This window comes from Periophthalmus magnuspinnatus, chromosome 8 (genome assembly GCF_009829125.3).
Source record: "Periophthalmus magnuspinnatus isolate fPerMag1 chromosome 8, fPerMag1.2.pri, whole genome shotgun sequence".
Classification (NCBI taxonomy): Eukaryota; Metazoa; Chordata; class Actinopteri; order Gobiiformes; family Gobiidae; genus Periophthalmus; species Periophthalmus magnuspinnatus.
In genome coordinates, this window is record NC_047133.1 from 23029658 (window position 1) to 23047641 (window position 17984).

General features: G+C 39.5%; 1 protein-coding gene across 3 annotated transcripts in view; it reads right to left on the minus strand.

The window, feature by feature from the left end:
* Window positions 1-17984, minus strand: part of pde4a (phosphodiesterase 4A, cAMP-specific) — a 70575-nt gene that overhangs the window by 6050 nt on the left and 46541 nt on the right. Inside the window, exons 1-11 of one of the 3 annotated variants that reach the window (XM_033971150.2) lie at window positions 11994-12866; window positions 9378-9563; window positions 8590-8626; window positions 8358-8428; window positions 7580-7629; window positions 6609-6721; window positions 2252-2345; window positions 1979-2142; window positions 1456-1554; window positions 1220-1384; window positions 698-797 (exon numbers count right to left, since the gene is read on the minus strand). In XM_033971150.2, the coding sequence (XP_033827041.1) occupies window positions 698-797; window positions 1220-1384; window positions 1456-1554; window positions 1979-2142; window positions 2252-2345; window positions 6609-6721; window positions 7580-7629; window positions 8358-8428; window positions 8590-8626; window positions 9378-9563; window positions 11994-12196 (1282 nt within the window). In that variant the 5' untranslated portion in view covers window positions 12197-12866. Of the gene's footprint in view, window positions 1-697; window positions 798-1219; window positions 1385-1455; window positions 1555-1978; window positions 2143-2251; window positions 2346-4398; window positions 5979-6608; window positions 6722-7579; window positions 7630-8357; window positions 8429-8589; window positions 8627-9377; window positions 9564-11993; window positions 12867-17984 lie in introns of those variants that run through there. The other 2 variants (XM_033971149.2, XM_033971152.2) reach the window with 2 other exon arrangements.

Consider the following 17984-nt stretch of genomic DNA (forward strand, 5'->3'; position numbering starts at 1 on the left):
AAGGGCACATATTATATTATGTTCTGATCTATATTATAATGTTGTTTCCTCATGAAAAACACCTGGAGGTATGTTTTGTTTCACTCATACATGTTTAACACACAAACCCTGCATATTTAGTTCTTCTCTCAAACAGAAAACATTCTGTTCCACTTTGTGATGTCATGTGATAATACAGGAAGTGCTCTACTGTGTTTATAAACTCCCTACACCTTCACTAGAATCATTTGAATGATATCAAATATTTATTTTTCTTTTATAAAGAAGCATTTTTTTTAGCTAAATTATTCCCTGATTGTGGAAAAAATGGACTGGCGTGGACTCGAGTGATGCATAAAAGAGGGAGCCACTGTCTGAATGGACATCCATGTTAGCTTCCAATTCCAATTTGGAATAGGCAATTTCTACTGATCTAAAGATAAAAAGTAGCTATTAACTTGAAAACTACCTCTTCATGACATTACAAGGTGGAATAGAGCATTTTGAGCTTTGGAGATGCAGACAGACTAATAACAAGGGATTACTAAAACATGTGTGAATGAAACAAAGCACAACTCCAGGTATGCTTTGCTGAGGTAATTATAACATAGTTTAAAGCTCCCAAGAGTCAATTTTGTGTAATATAGGACATTTAAAATATTTAAAATGCCTACATCAAAGTGCTTTTCATATCATCAAATGTGTTTCATATTCTCACTTGTGTTGATGAGAAACTGGTTGGACACTCCCGGATGGTCTACGTCATGAATGGCAGCAGCAAATAATGCAGCCAGTATCTCTAGATCAGTGAAAACAGCCTGGAACAACAAAGACAAATCACTCACAAGTACTTCATATTTGTAATTAGGGATGGGACAATAAACAAAAATATTGTTTATCGCAATGAAAAGGTTGAACAATAATCATTCGTGGGACATTTCATATAATCGTGATGATCGCTAACAAAGATAAACTACTTATCCATAAAGTTCTCTTCTAGATCATAGTTGTTTTCACTGACACCAAAGTACAGTTATATAAAAGTTGTTTAAACATGGAACTTATTCATAATATCAAAATTATTATTAATATTCACTTTTTTTTTTTTACTGTCAGCAACTTATTATTGTGATATTGTCTTTAATCACAGTTATTTTGACCAAATTTCAATATCGTCCCATGCCTATTTGTAATGCTACTTTAACTAACTTTATGTATCTGCTTTTGAAACAGTATTTACATCCAGAGCTGGTGTTGACAGTAGAACATGGGTGGATTGAGTGACATCAGCTGCGTGCAGGCTGTTGTGATAGGCCACGTTGGCATGATAGTGGTCTTCTAGTGTCATTATGTAGGTGACAAATGTATCCACAGGGATCCTAAAGGTCTTTAGTAGATCTCTTTCCTGCAACAGTACATAGCGGTAAGAAGCAGGTAAAATACAAAACATTTTTAAGGCTAGATAGTGCTTCTCACCTGGAATATGGCAAACATGATGCAGCTGAGAGGTCGGTTATTAGAAAACTCTGCCACCCGAAAGATATTAAGGCCCCACTTGTTTAAGTCATTCAACTCCTGTCAAATGCAAAAAGAACAGTTTTGTACATACTGTTTTTCATATCCAGTCAATAGACTAGGGTTGGAAAATATGGCAAAAATAAATAAATAATTATATCACAATTTTCTTGAAACCAGATTATGATTTAGAGTTTATCATGATTCATGTAAACATATATATTTCTCTCCTTAAGAGGTAAATTAAGCCTGCTCCTTATAAAAGTTCACACTTCTTTGTGATTGGTTAAATCTCCTGTCACTCACTCAGAGCTTTACAGATGCTTACCAATGGGAGAAGTGGGTGGGAAAAAGTGTCTGTGTTTGATAGCTGGGTTAAATAGAGAAACAGTGAATCGCAATATGGCCAAAACGGCAGATTGTCAATTTGATTTTCACCATATCTCCCAGTCCTACAATGACCTATAGTTTTCTGTTGGTTTACCCGAGCTAAAGCATCTTCGTGTTCAGTCTTGACACCAAAGCGAGGCATGGCCGAGATAGAAAGGCTAGAGCTGTGCGTTAGCTTCTTCACTCCACTGATGTGACACATGGGCTTTTCTCTTTCTCTCAGCGTTGGTGATGGGATGTCTACCTCGTTCTGCTTATCTGTGGAAGAGCAACAGGCTGCAGTCAGACACCAGAGGGGGCATTTGACCTTGTGTAACATGGAGGGTAGGGTGTTATTTTTGCTTGGTTTAGTTACAACAGTCTTTACCTAGAAAGGTTGTGGAGATGTATTCTGACACCTGGTTCCCTGAGCGACTCATCTCTGATAAATGGGACAGCTCCCGGTTCAGCATCCTTTTGAACTGAGACAAACACACACACATCAACAAGTTAGTGATGAAAAAGGTTACAAGATTATTAATACATTTATTCCATTACATATGAATATATATTCTTATTTTCACTCTTTTTTCATTTGCTATCACATTCATTATATAAGAGATTATTGCAAGTAATAACTAAAAGGTGAGAGAAATATAATCATGAATCATGCCTCCTCATTTCCAAAGCTGGGAACATCCTGTTCAAAGCCTCAGTTACTTTTAGTGCCCAGATCATTGATTGACTGCAGTAACAATATAGCACTGCTCCATGTTGCCTTTATATACCACACTGGTAATAGTGAAAAGTAAGTGTATGAAAGACCATCAGTGTGATTAGGTCAATTATTATCTGGTTGCTCTCATAACAAAGTGTCTGGATGTTCTGTCTGTTTTAGACTGTTGTGGGGTGTACTAAAGTGATTGTTGTTTTTATTGTTGCAAGTCACATGTGAAGACACAGTTTGGGCCGGTCCTCACTCTGTGTCCCACTGACTGATCTTTCACACATAACCGTCTCCATGGAAACCCGGAGTGGTTGCTGTGGTAACTGCCTCCTCAGTCCTTCAGCTCGATGCGAGCAGTGGCTGCTCGGGTGACAATCTGAGGCAGGTGTCCGACCTTTACCAAGGTCAGCGCTCCTCCAGTATCTCACTGCTTTAAATCTGCTCTCCCTCCTGCACAATGTAAACAACACTCCACTGCCTCCCTGCTCAAATCCACTCATCATAACTGCTTTGAACATCTCTACATGTTTATTGGGAATCTCTACCCGCAGGCTCAAGATTAAAGATGTCCCCTAACAGTAATTGAAAAATCAGCCAATCAAACCCAGTGGCACACTTTGGTATCAGTCTGAGCCCAAATCCTCCCCCTCTTTCCCGCTATCTCTCGCTCTCTCCTTTCCTAATGCTGTAACGCTGAGTCATAGCTGCCAACCAACACTTCCACGGTGCCAGTCCGAGAGCCAGGACAAACAACACTCTTTCACTGACTAATGAAGCAAACGTGAGAGTGGTGCACATGCATGACCACAAACACACAAACACTCGTATAGATCACATATGTCACACACCCAGGAGGGCACTGTCTCATGACCATAACACTCCACATGCACACACATGGACTGGGATTGTCCTGTGCATACATAATATTTCAATATTCACAATTTATTATTCACAGTGATGCATAGATACATACAGTAATACATTTTAAATGTCATATATTTCTCTAAAAATATCACAATAAATGATAGTGTTGAAACTACTTTATGCCACTGACACATCAACCTTAAAGAAGGATAATCCCAGTAACTGCAACAAATAAATAGAAGTATCAAATGCTTACACAAGTAGTTAGTTAGTGTTTTTAAGGATAGATGTTACTTGTTCGACCCTCTACAGCTAAAATACTACAAAAAGTACTACAATGAAATAACCAAAAAATCCCATGGCACACAGTAATAATTCAACAGCAACAAAACTGGTTTAATTTCAATAAATATATACCTTCTAAAAAGACTAAAACACCTGACTCAACAGAAAGTTACTCAGTGTCTCTAAAGCCTTGACATGTCATTATACCTGAGGAAACCAAGCTGTACTGAACATAGAGACAATAAGGCCTGTCCTTCACTGACAGCAGGCTTGGCCTCCTCCAGCCTCAGGCAGCACTGAGAGAGAGATGTGGGACGCAGGTGCGGAGGATGGAAATGGGCATTATGTGACACTGGTGTACCTGCAGTGAAGGAACAGAAATACCTACTATACTCTGGATTCTGCCATTGTTCATAATACTATATTATTACATTTGCACTGAATCTTATGAAAGTGTGAAAATACTACTTACTAGTGTAAGTTATAATTGTTTATTATATTGATGCAGCTGAGTAACAATTTGTGTTTCTCACTAGGTCCATCTACTATATAACTTAACCCTAAACTATGACAGCATAACATACATGCACGGTCCACAGACTCTATCCAAGATGGCTGCCTCCAGGCCATGTTTGGCTTGTGTCACCTCTGAGCCCTACCTGATCCCACCAGCCAATGAGCCAGGGCTTGGAGCACGTCTCACAGAACAGGTCCACAAAAGGCGTCCTGCGCTCTGCTGGGGTCCCGCTCCCACCCCCATCCAGGACCCCTCCGGCCGCACCAAGGTCCAGCTCGGCCCCTGCCCTCCCCTGCAGCGGGCTGTAGCTGGAGGAGCGGGGCAGCCTGTAGCCACCTGGTACGGGCGAAGGGCAGGGGGGCGGCGCCGGGTCAATGGCCTCCACCACTCCCATGTTGATGCCTGCGCCGGCTTTGGGCCGGGGACACAGGCAGGAGGTCCTGTAGTGGAGCGGGGCGGGGGCACCACATGCACCCCAGTGGCATGAGGGCGTCGTCAGGGTGTGTGGAGAGAGCCCACAGTTGCTGAACCTGCGACACTCCAGAGCGGCGGGGGTGACAGGAGCGGGGGGAAGGGGGTGAGGGCAGGGGTGATGTCCTACATGCAGCACCCCAAAACAGGCTGGCCTTCAGTCCTGAGTCAGTGGTCCGAAATCAGTGACCCCCCCCTCCTGATGTGCAAATCAGGAGCCCCCGGATCTGCTCACTTTGAAGACTACATCTCATCCCATTTGCTGAGCACACTGACCCAAATCCACTTAGAGGCGCAGAGGAGAGACGCGAAAGAAGATGGATGAAAACAGAGAGTGAGAGGGACCGTGTGAAGGGCACACAAGGGAAGAGCACAGGAAGTAGGAAGGACAAGTGTAAATAAAATGATGCTGGTCTAAGCCATCGGTAGCTTGCCAAAGAGCACAATATCTAAAAAATGAAGCTGTTTGGAATGTAAAGCTTGCTATGGCAGGAAACCTAGATGACCGAACAGTGGAGATGGTAAAGAAAGCTCATGACAGCAGTAACATCAGAGCAAGACACAAGCACAAGGACTAATGACAGAGACACAGATGGATGTGGCCTGAAATGGTCGGACAGAGGCTGGAGATTCGACCCGAGGTGTGGGGGAAAATGGGCTTCTCCTTCTGGTTCCTCCGCTGCCCCTCCCCCAACGGTCCAGCTCCACAGGCCCGGCCCAGTCCTACCGGTGCATCAGCCCGCTCTGTTCTGTCTCTCTCTGCTTTCACACTTTCTGTCAAGGCGCCATGTCCTGTGTCCTAATCCTCTTCTTCAACAGAATCCATGCCAGAGCTCTCCAATACGCCAGAGGGGTGTGATGCTGATGCTATAGACTGCCGATTCTTCTCCAATGCTCTGCCTCTTGCGCCATTTCCCTGGATGCTGTAGACAGCTCTCGCAAGCTAATCAGGCAGTGTGGCTGCAGGCGCGTGCATGTGTTTGTCTGTGCTCTGTCTCTCCTGCGCATGTGCAACAAGACAGTATGTACGTCTGTTGAAAATATGTGCAAGCAAGGGTGTGAGTAGAGTGAGAGACTAGAGAGGAGTATTCATGTGTCAACCTCCATTTTGGCACTGAGATTTGGAGCTTATTTGTGGCTGCTAAAAGACAGATCTTATTCACACATTATCTACCCTAGGAGACTTTAACTGCTCAACCCACACATCCATATTCAGTTTATAGCCTCAGCAATTAAATGGCAACCAAAAGACCAATCTAATAATCAGTTTAAATACCCAGACTTGCATGATATTACTGCTGTAAAATGCCTAGTTGAATGAATGTAAAATACTACATGCAATGATAGCTGCTGCTGTCACTTTAAGATGCATCACTAGTAAAGGAGCAACGCTTGTATTTCATTGGTTGTTCCCTAAACCACATGGCTGGTGGTCAGAATGGAAAGCCAATGATTAAAAAGGAAGGCTAGACCCTGCTGCTATTCGATAGCAACCAAGGTTACAGCAGACAGCAGCATCAGGATCCCATCCCTCCCCTCTCCACATCCTCCTGCTCTCCCACACAACACTGTCTGCTTTTGGCCACTAGGGGTCTGTCTACACCCACAAACAAAATGGAGAACATACCATCCAAAAACTAAAATATATTTCTGGAAGGTGGTCCCTATCACAGAAGATAAAAGCTTTCAAAGATTCAGATACTTACAACAGACTAAACACCAAAATAAATTAGGACAAATGTGAATGGCGTGATAAAACGATATGTTACAGGTGTCTGTCCTGTCTCTCCCATTCTCATGGGGATCTTGTTGCATGTTTACTTAATAATAAACATAGGCCCACTGCGAATGTAATAATATGTGTCTTAGACAGGTGGGCACCTTGTTGGAGGCCATCTCACTGACGGAGCGGTGGGTCTGAATGGTCTCCAGCTGGTCCAGACACCAGTCCAGCTCCTCTAGAGTCTCCCGCGCCATCTGCTGGTACGTCTCCTCTGGTGAAGGACACAATATCAAGTCACTCACTATTATCAGTCATACTGGGCAGTATTTCCCAACATGGGAGGTACCAGGGGGTACTTGGATTGGTTTCAGATTTTTAAAACTGAAATAATATTGAATCTGAATAAAAATGTTCTTCTAATACATTTTAAGAAACTTACTTAAGATCAATATAATTAAAGCATCAAAATATAATAGTTATAATTAACACTATAGTATAGTATACACGTTTAGTTATGTTAGGGTGTACTCAGAGTTTGAGACAAAGCTTAGGAGGAACAAAAATACATTGAATATAGAGTCTGATAACAAGTCAGTAAGTGAAAAAATATAGAATATATACATTTGAACATGACAGTGAAAAGACTAATTTGATCACTAGATTTCAAGATAGTAGTTATAGTTAATGAATATTAAAATGCAGCGATTAACAACAACTACATCTCCTAGTATAATTTTGATGGAAATGTCCAGTCAGTAACAGGAATATTCCTAACTAATTACGTCATTTGGGCAAAACATAAAACTGATATCATATTTTTATCCAATATGTGATGTGTTTAAGCAGTGTGTTATCTTATAACTAAAATATGCAAAAATACTACAAAATAGCAAAGCATTTATTATTAAGCTAATGTGCAGCTCTATAAATTATTCTGCATACATCATTGTATGAAAGTACCATCTTCTTGAGATGTTTTATCACTAAATTGACTAATCCTGTATTTTTTGATACTCAGCACTCTATTTAATTAATCATGATACATTGGGAGAGCTGGGATTTCCCTTTACCCTTAAATTATTTTGGGAGGACTATAGTGGAATAGGGTGTTAATTAGTTGACATCATACCAGAGAGTGTAGCTTGGGGAACTGTGGGCTGGCTTGTCACTGGTGACCTCCTGTGGACAAACACAGCAGTGCATCAGAGAGCGCATCAATCAATGCATTCTCTGACGCTCTCATTGTTGAGCTGTATCATTTACTTAGCAGTTTTTAGGTTGCACAAAAGTGTGAGCTCACTACAAAAACGTACTGTACTTTAAATATTACATACTCCAGACGAGAAAAATGAAGTCTATTAATATAAATTAACTCAGAGATGTGTGCATATTTCACAGTTAATTTTTCGGTGTAAATATTTAAATATCCAAAAATAGTCCCAGACAACGCAGCTCTCTTTTTAAATTACCCGTGTGGTTTGATAATTGTAGAGAGGGCGGCATTTCCAGAGCACAACAGCATAATTATAGATGCTTGATAATTCCATGGCGCATTGCTTTTTATATATCATATTGACGTTGGGCTAAAATGCTGCCAAGTGGAGCTCCTTCTGTCTACTGCATTACAAAGCAGAATAATTTTAGTCTTATTGACCGTCTCCCTTGTGCACACAGGCAGAGAGAGTTAGAGAAATATATCTGCAAGTTGGAGGGACGCCAGATTGTATTTTCCTTCAGCACCGAATGGTAATCATAAGCTGGTTAATCGGGATGGCAATAGCATTTTCCCTTGGGGTACAGAGGTAACCGAGACTGAGAATAGAAACACATAGTTGGATTCCCATACAAGTAACATATTGCTCTAAAAGTATAAAAGGGCAAGGGTTACTTGATGGCATGATACTGACTTGTTAGTGGGTGTTGTGACATTGGCGAGGATGGTGAAGTTGCTTCTTACAGTTCGTAGGCTGGCCAACACCTGGGAAATGGATGGACAGTGTAGGAGGAAAGGAAGAAAGGAGAGAGTGAGGAAAAAAGAGAGAAAGGTGGAAAGCAAGATGGGGAAAAGTTCACTGCACTCATTAACCACTGTTTCTAGTCATTAAGAGCAATTTAACCAGCCATACGTGTCTCCCGTACCTGAGCAAATGGAGTGACAATCAAGTCTTCAGCATGCCTGCAAGACACAAGTGCAATCTGCATCAATTGCATTGCATGTTATACAGTCTTCTTGTTTATGTGCGAGCGTGTATTTGTAGGTTTCATGTTTACAAATTCTTGTGTTGATCTAAACAGGGGAAATGGGCTTGTATCCTGCTAATGAGAGGATTTAGTAGGTTGCATCTTAATGAAAGATGAACCAGGAAGCAGAGCACAACTGTTAGCGTTAAGTAGACTCATCATGATTTCATTTGCATAGTGTTTGCATAATTACAATCACGCCTATCGCTGTGTTGATTGGGATAATATGCAGTTATTGTGAAAGTCTGTGAATTGGGAGTGTTGTTGTTGAGATGTTCTCTTGTAGATGATGCTGAATAGAACTGGGTAATATTTTACCTATGAAATCATGTCAAATTTGAGATGATACTACAAATTGTAGTATTTTTTACAATAAAAAACCCCCGTCAAAAATATGCAAAAAATGTCAGCTGGGGGATAAAAAAAAGAAGTACTATACCTGAGCAAACCTGCTTTCAAAGTCATAAGTACTGAACTGGTCACATGTGCTCGGCTTATATTAAAAGTGCGGAAGGAACCAAATGCTCTTACACTGAAGGTGAGGCTGACTGAGGGTGCTGCGTGTTGGGAATACTGTGAAAATGTTTGTACATATTGAATGATATATATATATATATATATATATATATATATAATTTTTTTTTTCCACAGTTCATTCAGTTCATTTGATTGATGCTTGTGCTTACCCTTCACTGTTGACAGAGGAATTTCGGGACATGGTTTTGGGTGAGGTGTCGTAGTCCGAGTCCGAGCGATACAGGAAGGACTCCCTGCGCTGGCTCTGGGGGAACGAGGGGTGCAGCACCAGCCCCGGACTCGCCTGCGAATCCATGGGACTGCGGCCCGGAGACGGGCCATTTTCTGAGTCAAAGCTGAGAAGGGAAAGGTAACAGAGATTATAATTACAATATCACATACTTTTCAGTCTATTCCCCATGTTTATACTGAGACTATGGTGGCAGAAGCAATCCATATTTCAATAATTTTATTGAATACAAGTGATGGCATGTAAATGTCACATATGGCCATATGACATTACACAATAAATATAGTTACTTATGTTTATGATATTACCACAAGCATAATGTATAATTTGTGTTACCATTTCTTTTGCTCATCTTGACAATGAGTGGCCACCATAGTCTCTATAAATGGGATAAGACTACATTTAGACCTATGGTTTTGTTGTTAGAACCATCACAGTTAATAATATTTACTTACTTTACTTTTGGCTACTCTACCTGTTGCACCTCTACCTGTTAAAATTCTAAGTTTGTCTTACCGAATGTATCCCTACACATAAATTGCTGTAAGACTTTACCGGTTGTAATCAGCCCAAAAAGTCTGAATGTTTGAACTTTTATTTATACAAAGCTGTTCTGTTAAATTAAGAGATAAATAACAGATACATAACACATTTGGATCACTTTTGTCTTTATTTTTATATAAAGGAAATAAATGGTATAGGTTGATATCGGGTATTGGAAGATACTTAAAGCTATAGTATCAGAATCGGTATAGAAGCACAGAGTAAGAGCAATGTTGAACAGAGTGAGATGTGACAGGTTTTGGAACGCATATTTCTGCAGCTGTGACTCTGCAGTACTGGGGTGCTGGCAAACTGCCACCGGGTTACCCTGAGAATTCCTCTTTACTGACAAATCATATTTTAGAACAAGTTGTGTTAAACTGAACAAAAGAAGCCACATCAACCAAGCTCCTCTCAGGGCCAAATCTTTAGCTACACTTGAGTCATTGAGATTTTAATTTGGATTTGATCTACATTCCACTTGAAGGTAAAAATTAATCAGTGCACGCAAACAGTTTTATTAACATCAAAAGTAACCAGAGGCAGTTTTTATAGACATTGGATAGTCACGTTGTGTTTATCTTTCTGTGAAACCAAGCACCATTTTCACTGAGCGCATTGCTGATCAACATTAAACCCCAAAATTGAATACTAAAAGACTCCAGATCGATCGTCAGAACAGCTTAGCCATAGGGTACAGCACTTATCAGTTTACACCATATCTTTTTTCAGCAGCACCAGCAGTCACGAATGTTGTTCAGCAGGCAGACAGCAGCCCCTTCAAAAAATACACAAACTTCTCCGAGATGAAAGAAGATTAAATCAGACATCTAGGTCTTTTATTGATTTAACAAGCTTGTAGTTGTTTGATAACCTGGATCCTGAAATAATAGCTTTATAGTGCCAGGGAATAATTTATTTTAGATAGGTTTTGACTGAAAACTTTACACTCACTCTGGGTTTATTTGAGGTCACATGTCAAGGGCAGATAAGGACACATTGCGACTTATGTCACTTTGAGTACATGTTGAATTACTTTTCTGGATCAATTCAGTTTGGCGCTGCCGTCTGTTAATCTTCTAAATTGAGCACACACGGTGATATTTTTAGAATTTCCTTCTAAATTGGCCAATTAAAAGTGACTTCTCCTACCCAGAGGGCTTGGTGAATGTGACTACAAATCAAATTATCGTTAAAAATGTTTCCCCACTAATGAAAAACACATCAAAACTCTTCGCCAGGGGACCCTCTCTGAGCTGCATACGCTAATCCACGTTTTTCCTTTTTTTCCTCAAGTTCTGAGAGGAATTATGAGTCTTCTGCGTGCTCAGTAACACCTAATCCATCAGAGACTATGTATATAAGATGTGATTGGAATATTACAACAAAGAAATTAAATTCACACTAACCTAAATGCTATTTTAAAGTAACCCATTAAATGTTAAGCATGCACAGTTTTCCCCACTTTCACTTTCAACATGTCTGTCTCTTTCTCATCAAATATAATGAACCTCTTGATTCATGAATTTGGAGATTAGCTAGGGTTTAGTGGTCTACCAAAATATAGTTGTTGAATTTGCAATGAGATAAGTATTTTGTCCATTTTACATATTGCCATTGGATTTCTCCAAGTAGATGTTATTGTTTTCCCTCAAGTGTTCCACAGTTTAGTATTAAAGTTATCTGTTTGCATGGAGACAAACAGATGATGCTATCAGGTCAAGTTACAAATAAGAGACCTGAAGGCAAGCTCGAAGCAGACTACCAAAAAGTTACATAGTCCACCTTCAAAATTACCAACTCACGATTTCTGTGTGATACCCTAGAATTCATATTTAAATGTAGTTGTAATGAGTAGAGTCTTAAAGAATATGGCCACAATGGGTTAGAACCTGGTGTTCTCCTGTTGCTAACTCAAAGAATGGATAAATCAACTCTGTCTTGTTATTCTGTCACGCTATAGCTGAAAGCCAAAAAAGTGTTACTGTTGTACCTTGTATGCCAGTTTGAATTGTGTTTGAGATCTTGTATGCTTCGATTGAGTTTAAGCCGTCTGAAGAGAACAGAGCCCCCGTGTGTGTGGTTTCCTGGTGGGGACAGGGGGGAGGTGAGGGGGGCCACAGGTGAGGCCGCAGGTGGGGGTCCCTCAGAAGTGTCCCACAAACTCATCTGCCGCTTTACCACCCTGTGACTCATATCTCCGGTCGGTCTCCACTTAGTGTCTGAATCCTGGCTTCCTCCTCCCACGCAGCCCCCCCTTGTGGACTTTTTAGCACTCCAGTCAGGCAGAAGCACAAGGAGGAACAGCACCTGCAAAACTCTCCTCAAACCGAATGCTGGCTCTAATAGCAGGGCCTGCACCTCTCCTCTTTAGTCCTCCTCTCAGTCAAAGCACATCGGCATGCATTACCCCTCTCTGTGATCCCTGGGACTTTGCTCCCCCTCCTCCGGTACCTCTCTCCTCACACATGTTGTTCCCTGGATTTGTACAGGGTTTTTCTTAATCCTCGCCGGTGCAGTTTGTTTGGTCTATTTGGAGGCCTCCTTTGATATTCCAACGTGTCTGCTCTCTCTTCGCAATCCCAGTGTAATATTCAGATCCATTCTGTCCAAATTTGGACTACTGGCCTTGTCTTGCTCCGGGCTCCCTCTCTTGGGACAGTCAATTAGCAAAAGCAGCTTCAAATTAACTCCCAATTAGTGCGTTTTTTGGTCTTTGGCTAGCTGTTTTCTCCTCTGCTGTACTTGGATAATGCTCGCTCTATTCTTATCTCGCAGCTCGCAGTTCCTTTTGGCGCAACAGGAAGGTCGATGTGTAGGGTAATAGACCACAGGCACTGCACGCAGAGCCATGTAATGAGGATTTGAAGAATACATGAGCTCAAAAGGGGAAGAAAAGTCTAGGTTGGGTTGACTGAAGTCCTGTGTAAATGTTTATACATACAGCCGAAGAGGAGTGCCCAAAATATTTTGTGTTTTGACACACGACAGCTATCACCACTTTCTTTGTCTCATGTGACCTGAGGTAGTAATATGTTCCGCTAGGTTATCTTGCTCAAATAAGAATAAAAACTTTACTAAACACACAAATACACAAAATCTAAAATTTTTTTATTTTTTTATTTTGACATTTAGTACAATTTAGTGTCTAAGCATGATTTTCAAAACCAAAAACTGTTAACATACAAAAGTGGAGGGCCTCTGTCACCAATTCCTCTTTTAAGTTTTGCTTCACAATAGAGATAGAAAGTATGACAAAAAATAAAAAAAATGTCTGCCTCACATTAATAGTTTTTTTTGTATTATTAAAAAAAAAGAAAAGTTTTTCCATGTTAATTTCCTGAACATAAACAATATAGACTTTTACCAGATATAGTCAGTACAGTATAGTTATATTTCATCTTCTAAAGTCCTCCAAACCACATGTTGTTGTTTTTTTGACAGTAGATTATCTCTCGATTAAAAATACCCAAGCATATCACTGATAATTAGAGCTGATTGAATCTCAATCTTCATTAAAATTAAATTAATTGCACAGCCCAAGAGCACAATAATAATTCCCGATGTATACATGGTGCTATATCCGACTACCACCATTAGTAAATGTATTAACCCACTTCTGACCAGCTCAAAGCTACTCCAACAGTCTGAAATAAATGAAACTATTTTAAGTGTGTTAATTTGACCACAACTAACTCACTGTTGCTACGGGCGCTGGTCAAGACAGAAAGCCACTGCCAGTGCGTCTTAGAAACCCATGGCTGGATCAAAATGCATAAATGTTTTACTGCTGTGTAAATATCGTGTCGGGGAAACTGTGCTGCACTGAGTTAATGGCTCCCTTTAAAGAGGAAAGTATCGATTGCGTGTGTTCTAAGTACCTCATTAACCTTAGAAGCTCTGAAATTGGATTTAAAATGGTACAGCTGACTTGAAGAGGATATATTCAGAAGATGCAAATGGTCTATGAGTAGTCAAGAAGTTGTAGTAGGAGTAGTAGTTGCTGTATGTAATTATCATTGTTGTAGTAGTAGCTCTAGTGGAGTTAGCAGTAGTTGTAGTTGTTAGTAAGTAATGTTAGTAGTTGCGTCATAGTAGTATTAGTTAAGTAGTAGTGGAATAATATGCTTTGGTAGTAGATAGTAGTAGTTAAATACTGATAGTAGTGGTAGAGTTAGTAGTTGCATCGTAGTAATAATAGTAGTAGTAGTTAAATAGTAGTAGAGAAAGCTTTTATTTTCACTTGAGTGATTTCACTTTAAAGTAACAGCATTCTTACTTAAGTACTGATTACTTCCTTAACTTTGTGTGACTTGTGGTAAGGCTTGTGGTTTCCTCTGTACGGTTAGCTACATCTCTTCTGCAGTTTACTAGAAGAGAAGATAAGGATGACTGCTCCTTTAAAAAAACTTCTTACGTTCTCATTTATAGGCTCATTTGTAGACCTCATATGCCCTTTTTGCAATATGGCACACCCCTGAACCTGTATTACACCATCATCTCCATTTTTAATTTGCACTCGTCTCAATGGAAAACTTTTTTGTTTAGACTGGCGGGTATAACCTTTTATCATTGTTTGGTATACAGATTGGTCATTACCGTGTGTGAGTGCAGAGGTACCTGCATTTGTACATGCTTATTTGAGGCTGGTGACAGCGGCCACAATCGAGCGTATAAGATATTCACACACTTGCAATTTCAATATATGCCTTGCACATACCAAATGAGGAAGCTACAGACAGGGTATTTTTTCTAGCCTTTTTCTGTAAGTGGAAACAAGGAGCTGAGTGGAGCCTGGCATTACGCCTGGTTTCAACTGCGGAGTAAAGATGAGATGTCTTGTCAAGCTGTGTCTCTTCTTCACTCTCTCTCCATCTTCCCCAGTCTACGTTTGTTTATAATCCACAGGGGACGCACGGTGAAGGTAGTCTTACTTTAAAAGGCAATACATTACGTCAAAAATATACTGTAGAGAATTGTGTTTTAATTAATTTCATATTTAGAGTAAACATTATGTCTACTGCATAGCTAATTAAATTGAGAGACAGATATGGAAACAACTTTCTGTGTTAACATTAAACATGAACTAGGCTTCTTATCTAGCTTGGTACTACTGATGATTAACTCAAGATCTAGAATTAGATCCTCAAGTACGCCTGTCAGTAAACATTTTTAAAGGGTCTATATTATGCTATTTTCTGATCTATTTTATAACGTTGCTTCATCATCAAAAACCAAAAACAGTCCTGGAGTTTTGTTTCTTGAAAACTACCACGTTATGTCACTGTGTGGAACAGAGCATTTTGAGCTTTGAAGATATAGACCCACTAATATAAAATGGGTAAGACTCTTAGCCAGAGAAAAGAAATGGTTTAAGAGAGGAGTTAAAGAAGCTATTTTTGTTAGGAAAGACCTTATACATAATCTCTCTCCCATCTGTAGCTCCATCCTCAGACCCAAAGCAAACAAAGGAAACGAAGAGTACAATAGAGCCATTAGGGCCGTTAAAGGTTGGATGGAGGCCATTAAGGCTGAAACTGTTAACAATAGCTGTTTACAGTTTCAATGTAGCAAGCTCCTCCCTTTAGATAGACATAAGGCAGTGTTCACCAGTAATCTGACCAGAACTGAAGAAGCGGCTTGGATGAGCAGCTAAATGTCTTCACTCCTACAACTTTTTGTCCAGTTGACAGATTTAATTTTGGCTTTTACTATGGATCAGACCTGGATGGCTGGGAGATTACACAGACATTAAATAAATTGCACAATGATACAGATGAGTCATTACTTATTGTACTAACATTTCTTACCATTAGAGTGACCCTAAGTCTTTTTCCATTTCAAGTTGATTGTAAATCTTGTTTTTATTTTAGGTATACAATATAAAAAGTTTAAAGTCCACAAGTTGATCCTTAGTTTGGATAAACTGAAAGGGTTTCTTCGAGTGACAAAGGACAAACACTGAAACACAGATTACAATAAGATAAGATAGTTGAATAATAATATGTTTAAGTATTTTTGACCTGTTGTCATTGACCTAACAATTAAAGTTACAGTAAAAATCATATTAAAAGTATGCTTGAGTGGTAGTAGTTATAGAGATAGTTGTTGTAGTAGCCCTGGTCCTAACTAGTAAGTACTTAGTAATAGTAGCAGGAGTGTTAGTAGACAGCAGCTCCTTCATACTCAATTTTCTACCTTTAATCCCCAGTCTTCTCTTTTTTAATTTCCATTTGTTTATGATCCTCCAGGGACACACAATGGTGAGTTTACAGTCACATGAAAAAACCTCCCCGTTCAGCTCATTTGCGCTTGTCAAAAACACACCACGCTTCAAACATGGTAAGGATATTTTATTCACCTGACAGTTGCCTTTGTAATCTCCAGAGAAGTGATGAACAGACAATTACTGCATCTCTTATTAAACAGCAAGTCCCAGCTTAATAATAGCTGGTGAAAAATCTCAATGTGACTCACAGAGACACACACAACATTAACTTCAAAGCTTACTAATAGGCATGCACACACATTGTATTTGGGATGGTGGGTAGGTTTTGTGTGTTCGATGAGAGCTGGATCCCTGGAGTGCATTGCTGTGGACAATGACATGATGATCAGTGGTTTCAGGGGAGAGGGGGATTTGTGCCGGCTCACTGATTGCTCCTTATAGTAGATAACAAACTGTCTCTGCCGACCGGAGGATGCTGTAGTCTGCCATATAACACCACTCCCTATTGTAGACTGGTTTAGTGAAACATATGGTAATTGATATGTTAAATGCAGCTGAGAAATGCTGCTTGTAAAATGTGAGGAGTTTTGTTTATGGCATGTACAGCGCGTAAGATAAAATGTGAGGAGTTTTGTTTATGGCATGTACAGCGTGTAAGATAAAACGTGTTTAGTCTGTATCCCAGGTATGCCATTGTACTTATCAGTAAAGGTGGGCAAATTGTGGAAATATTATTGACTGGGAAATCCTCACTGATATCTATCTATTTTTTTTTTACAGATTCATATCAGTCTGGTCCCCACATCCTCTGTTGCGTTTCAAGCCCAGTCAAACGTGATCATAGAATGAGATTTGTCTTTTTCAGTGACACATTTGAAATGAATGAGCTCATTGGTCTCCTATGATTTATAAATAATATCAAATTTATCTAACCTCAGATTAAAAGAGTTCAGTGCTTCTCTCATTGATTCTGCAGAAGTCTGTGATTTTTCAGCCCCTGTGATATTTTTTATCTTTTTTTTTTTTTTGATACAGTCAGTCCATGTGTGTCTCAGATTGACTAAGTCACCTGTTATTCACATTCATCTGAAAAGAGGGACATTCACCAACGATCAGATTCACATCTTTGTATTCATATTGAAGGTTTGAAGAAATGTGTGTTCTAGATCCAAGGCAAGAAATATTGGTTGGATCAAGAATGTTGTTTTGAAGATGTGCAAAACATGCACATCATGTATACCGTTTATAGTTTGAACAACAATTAGTAAAAAGAAAACAAAGTTGAAAACATTTAAAATTTCTGATATTTCTTTGTGGCTAATTTTAAAGTAATTTCACATCACTGTCAGATTCTAAAACCTCAACTAAAACATTTTAACATTTTTTGTTGTTGTACTGGCTTAGTATCGGGACACTACAAAAAAAATAATCTGGTAATTAGCTTTTGTCAATATCATCCACCCCTATTTATCAGTATGAATTACCGGTGTGATTTTGGACTCATACATTTAAATACACATACACATACAAAATATAAATGTGAAAAACAGTAAATTAGTCAGGATTTATATTCATAGACAATATAACTGTTGCCAGCAGAGGGCGTATGGACTGGACGAGAACCTTAAAAACATAGTATGTGCAGTTTGTAATGGCAATGATATGATTTAGTGCAAAGTGTCAAAGTATCATTTTAATTGATTAAAAGATGGTGAGATGAATGTTGTTTATTAAACGTAGCAGCCGTGTAATACA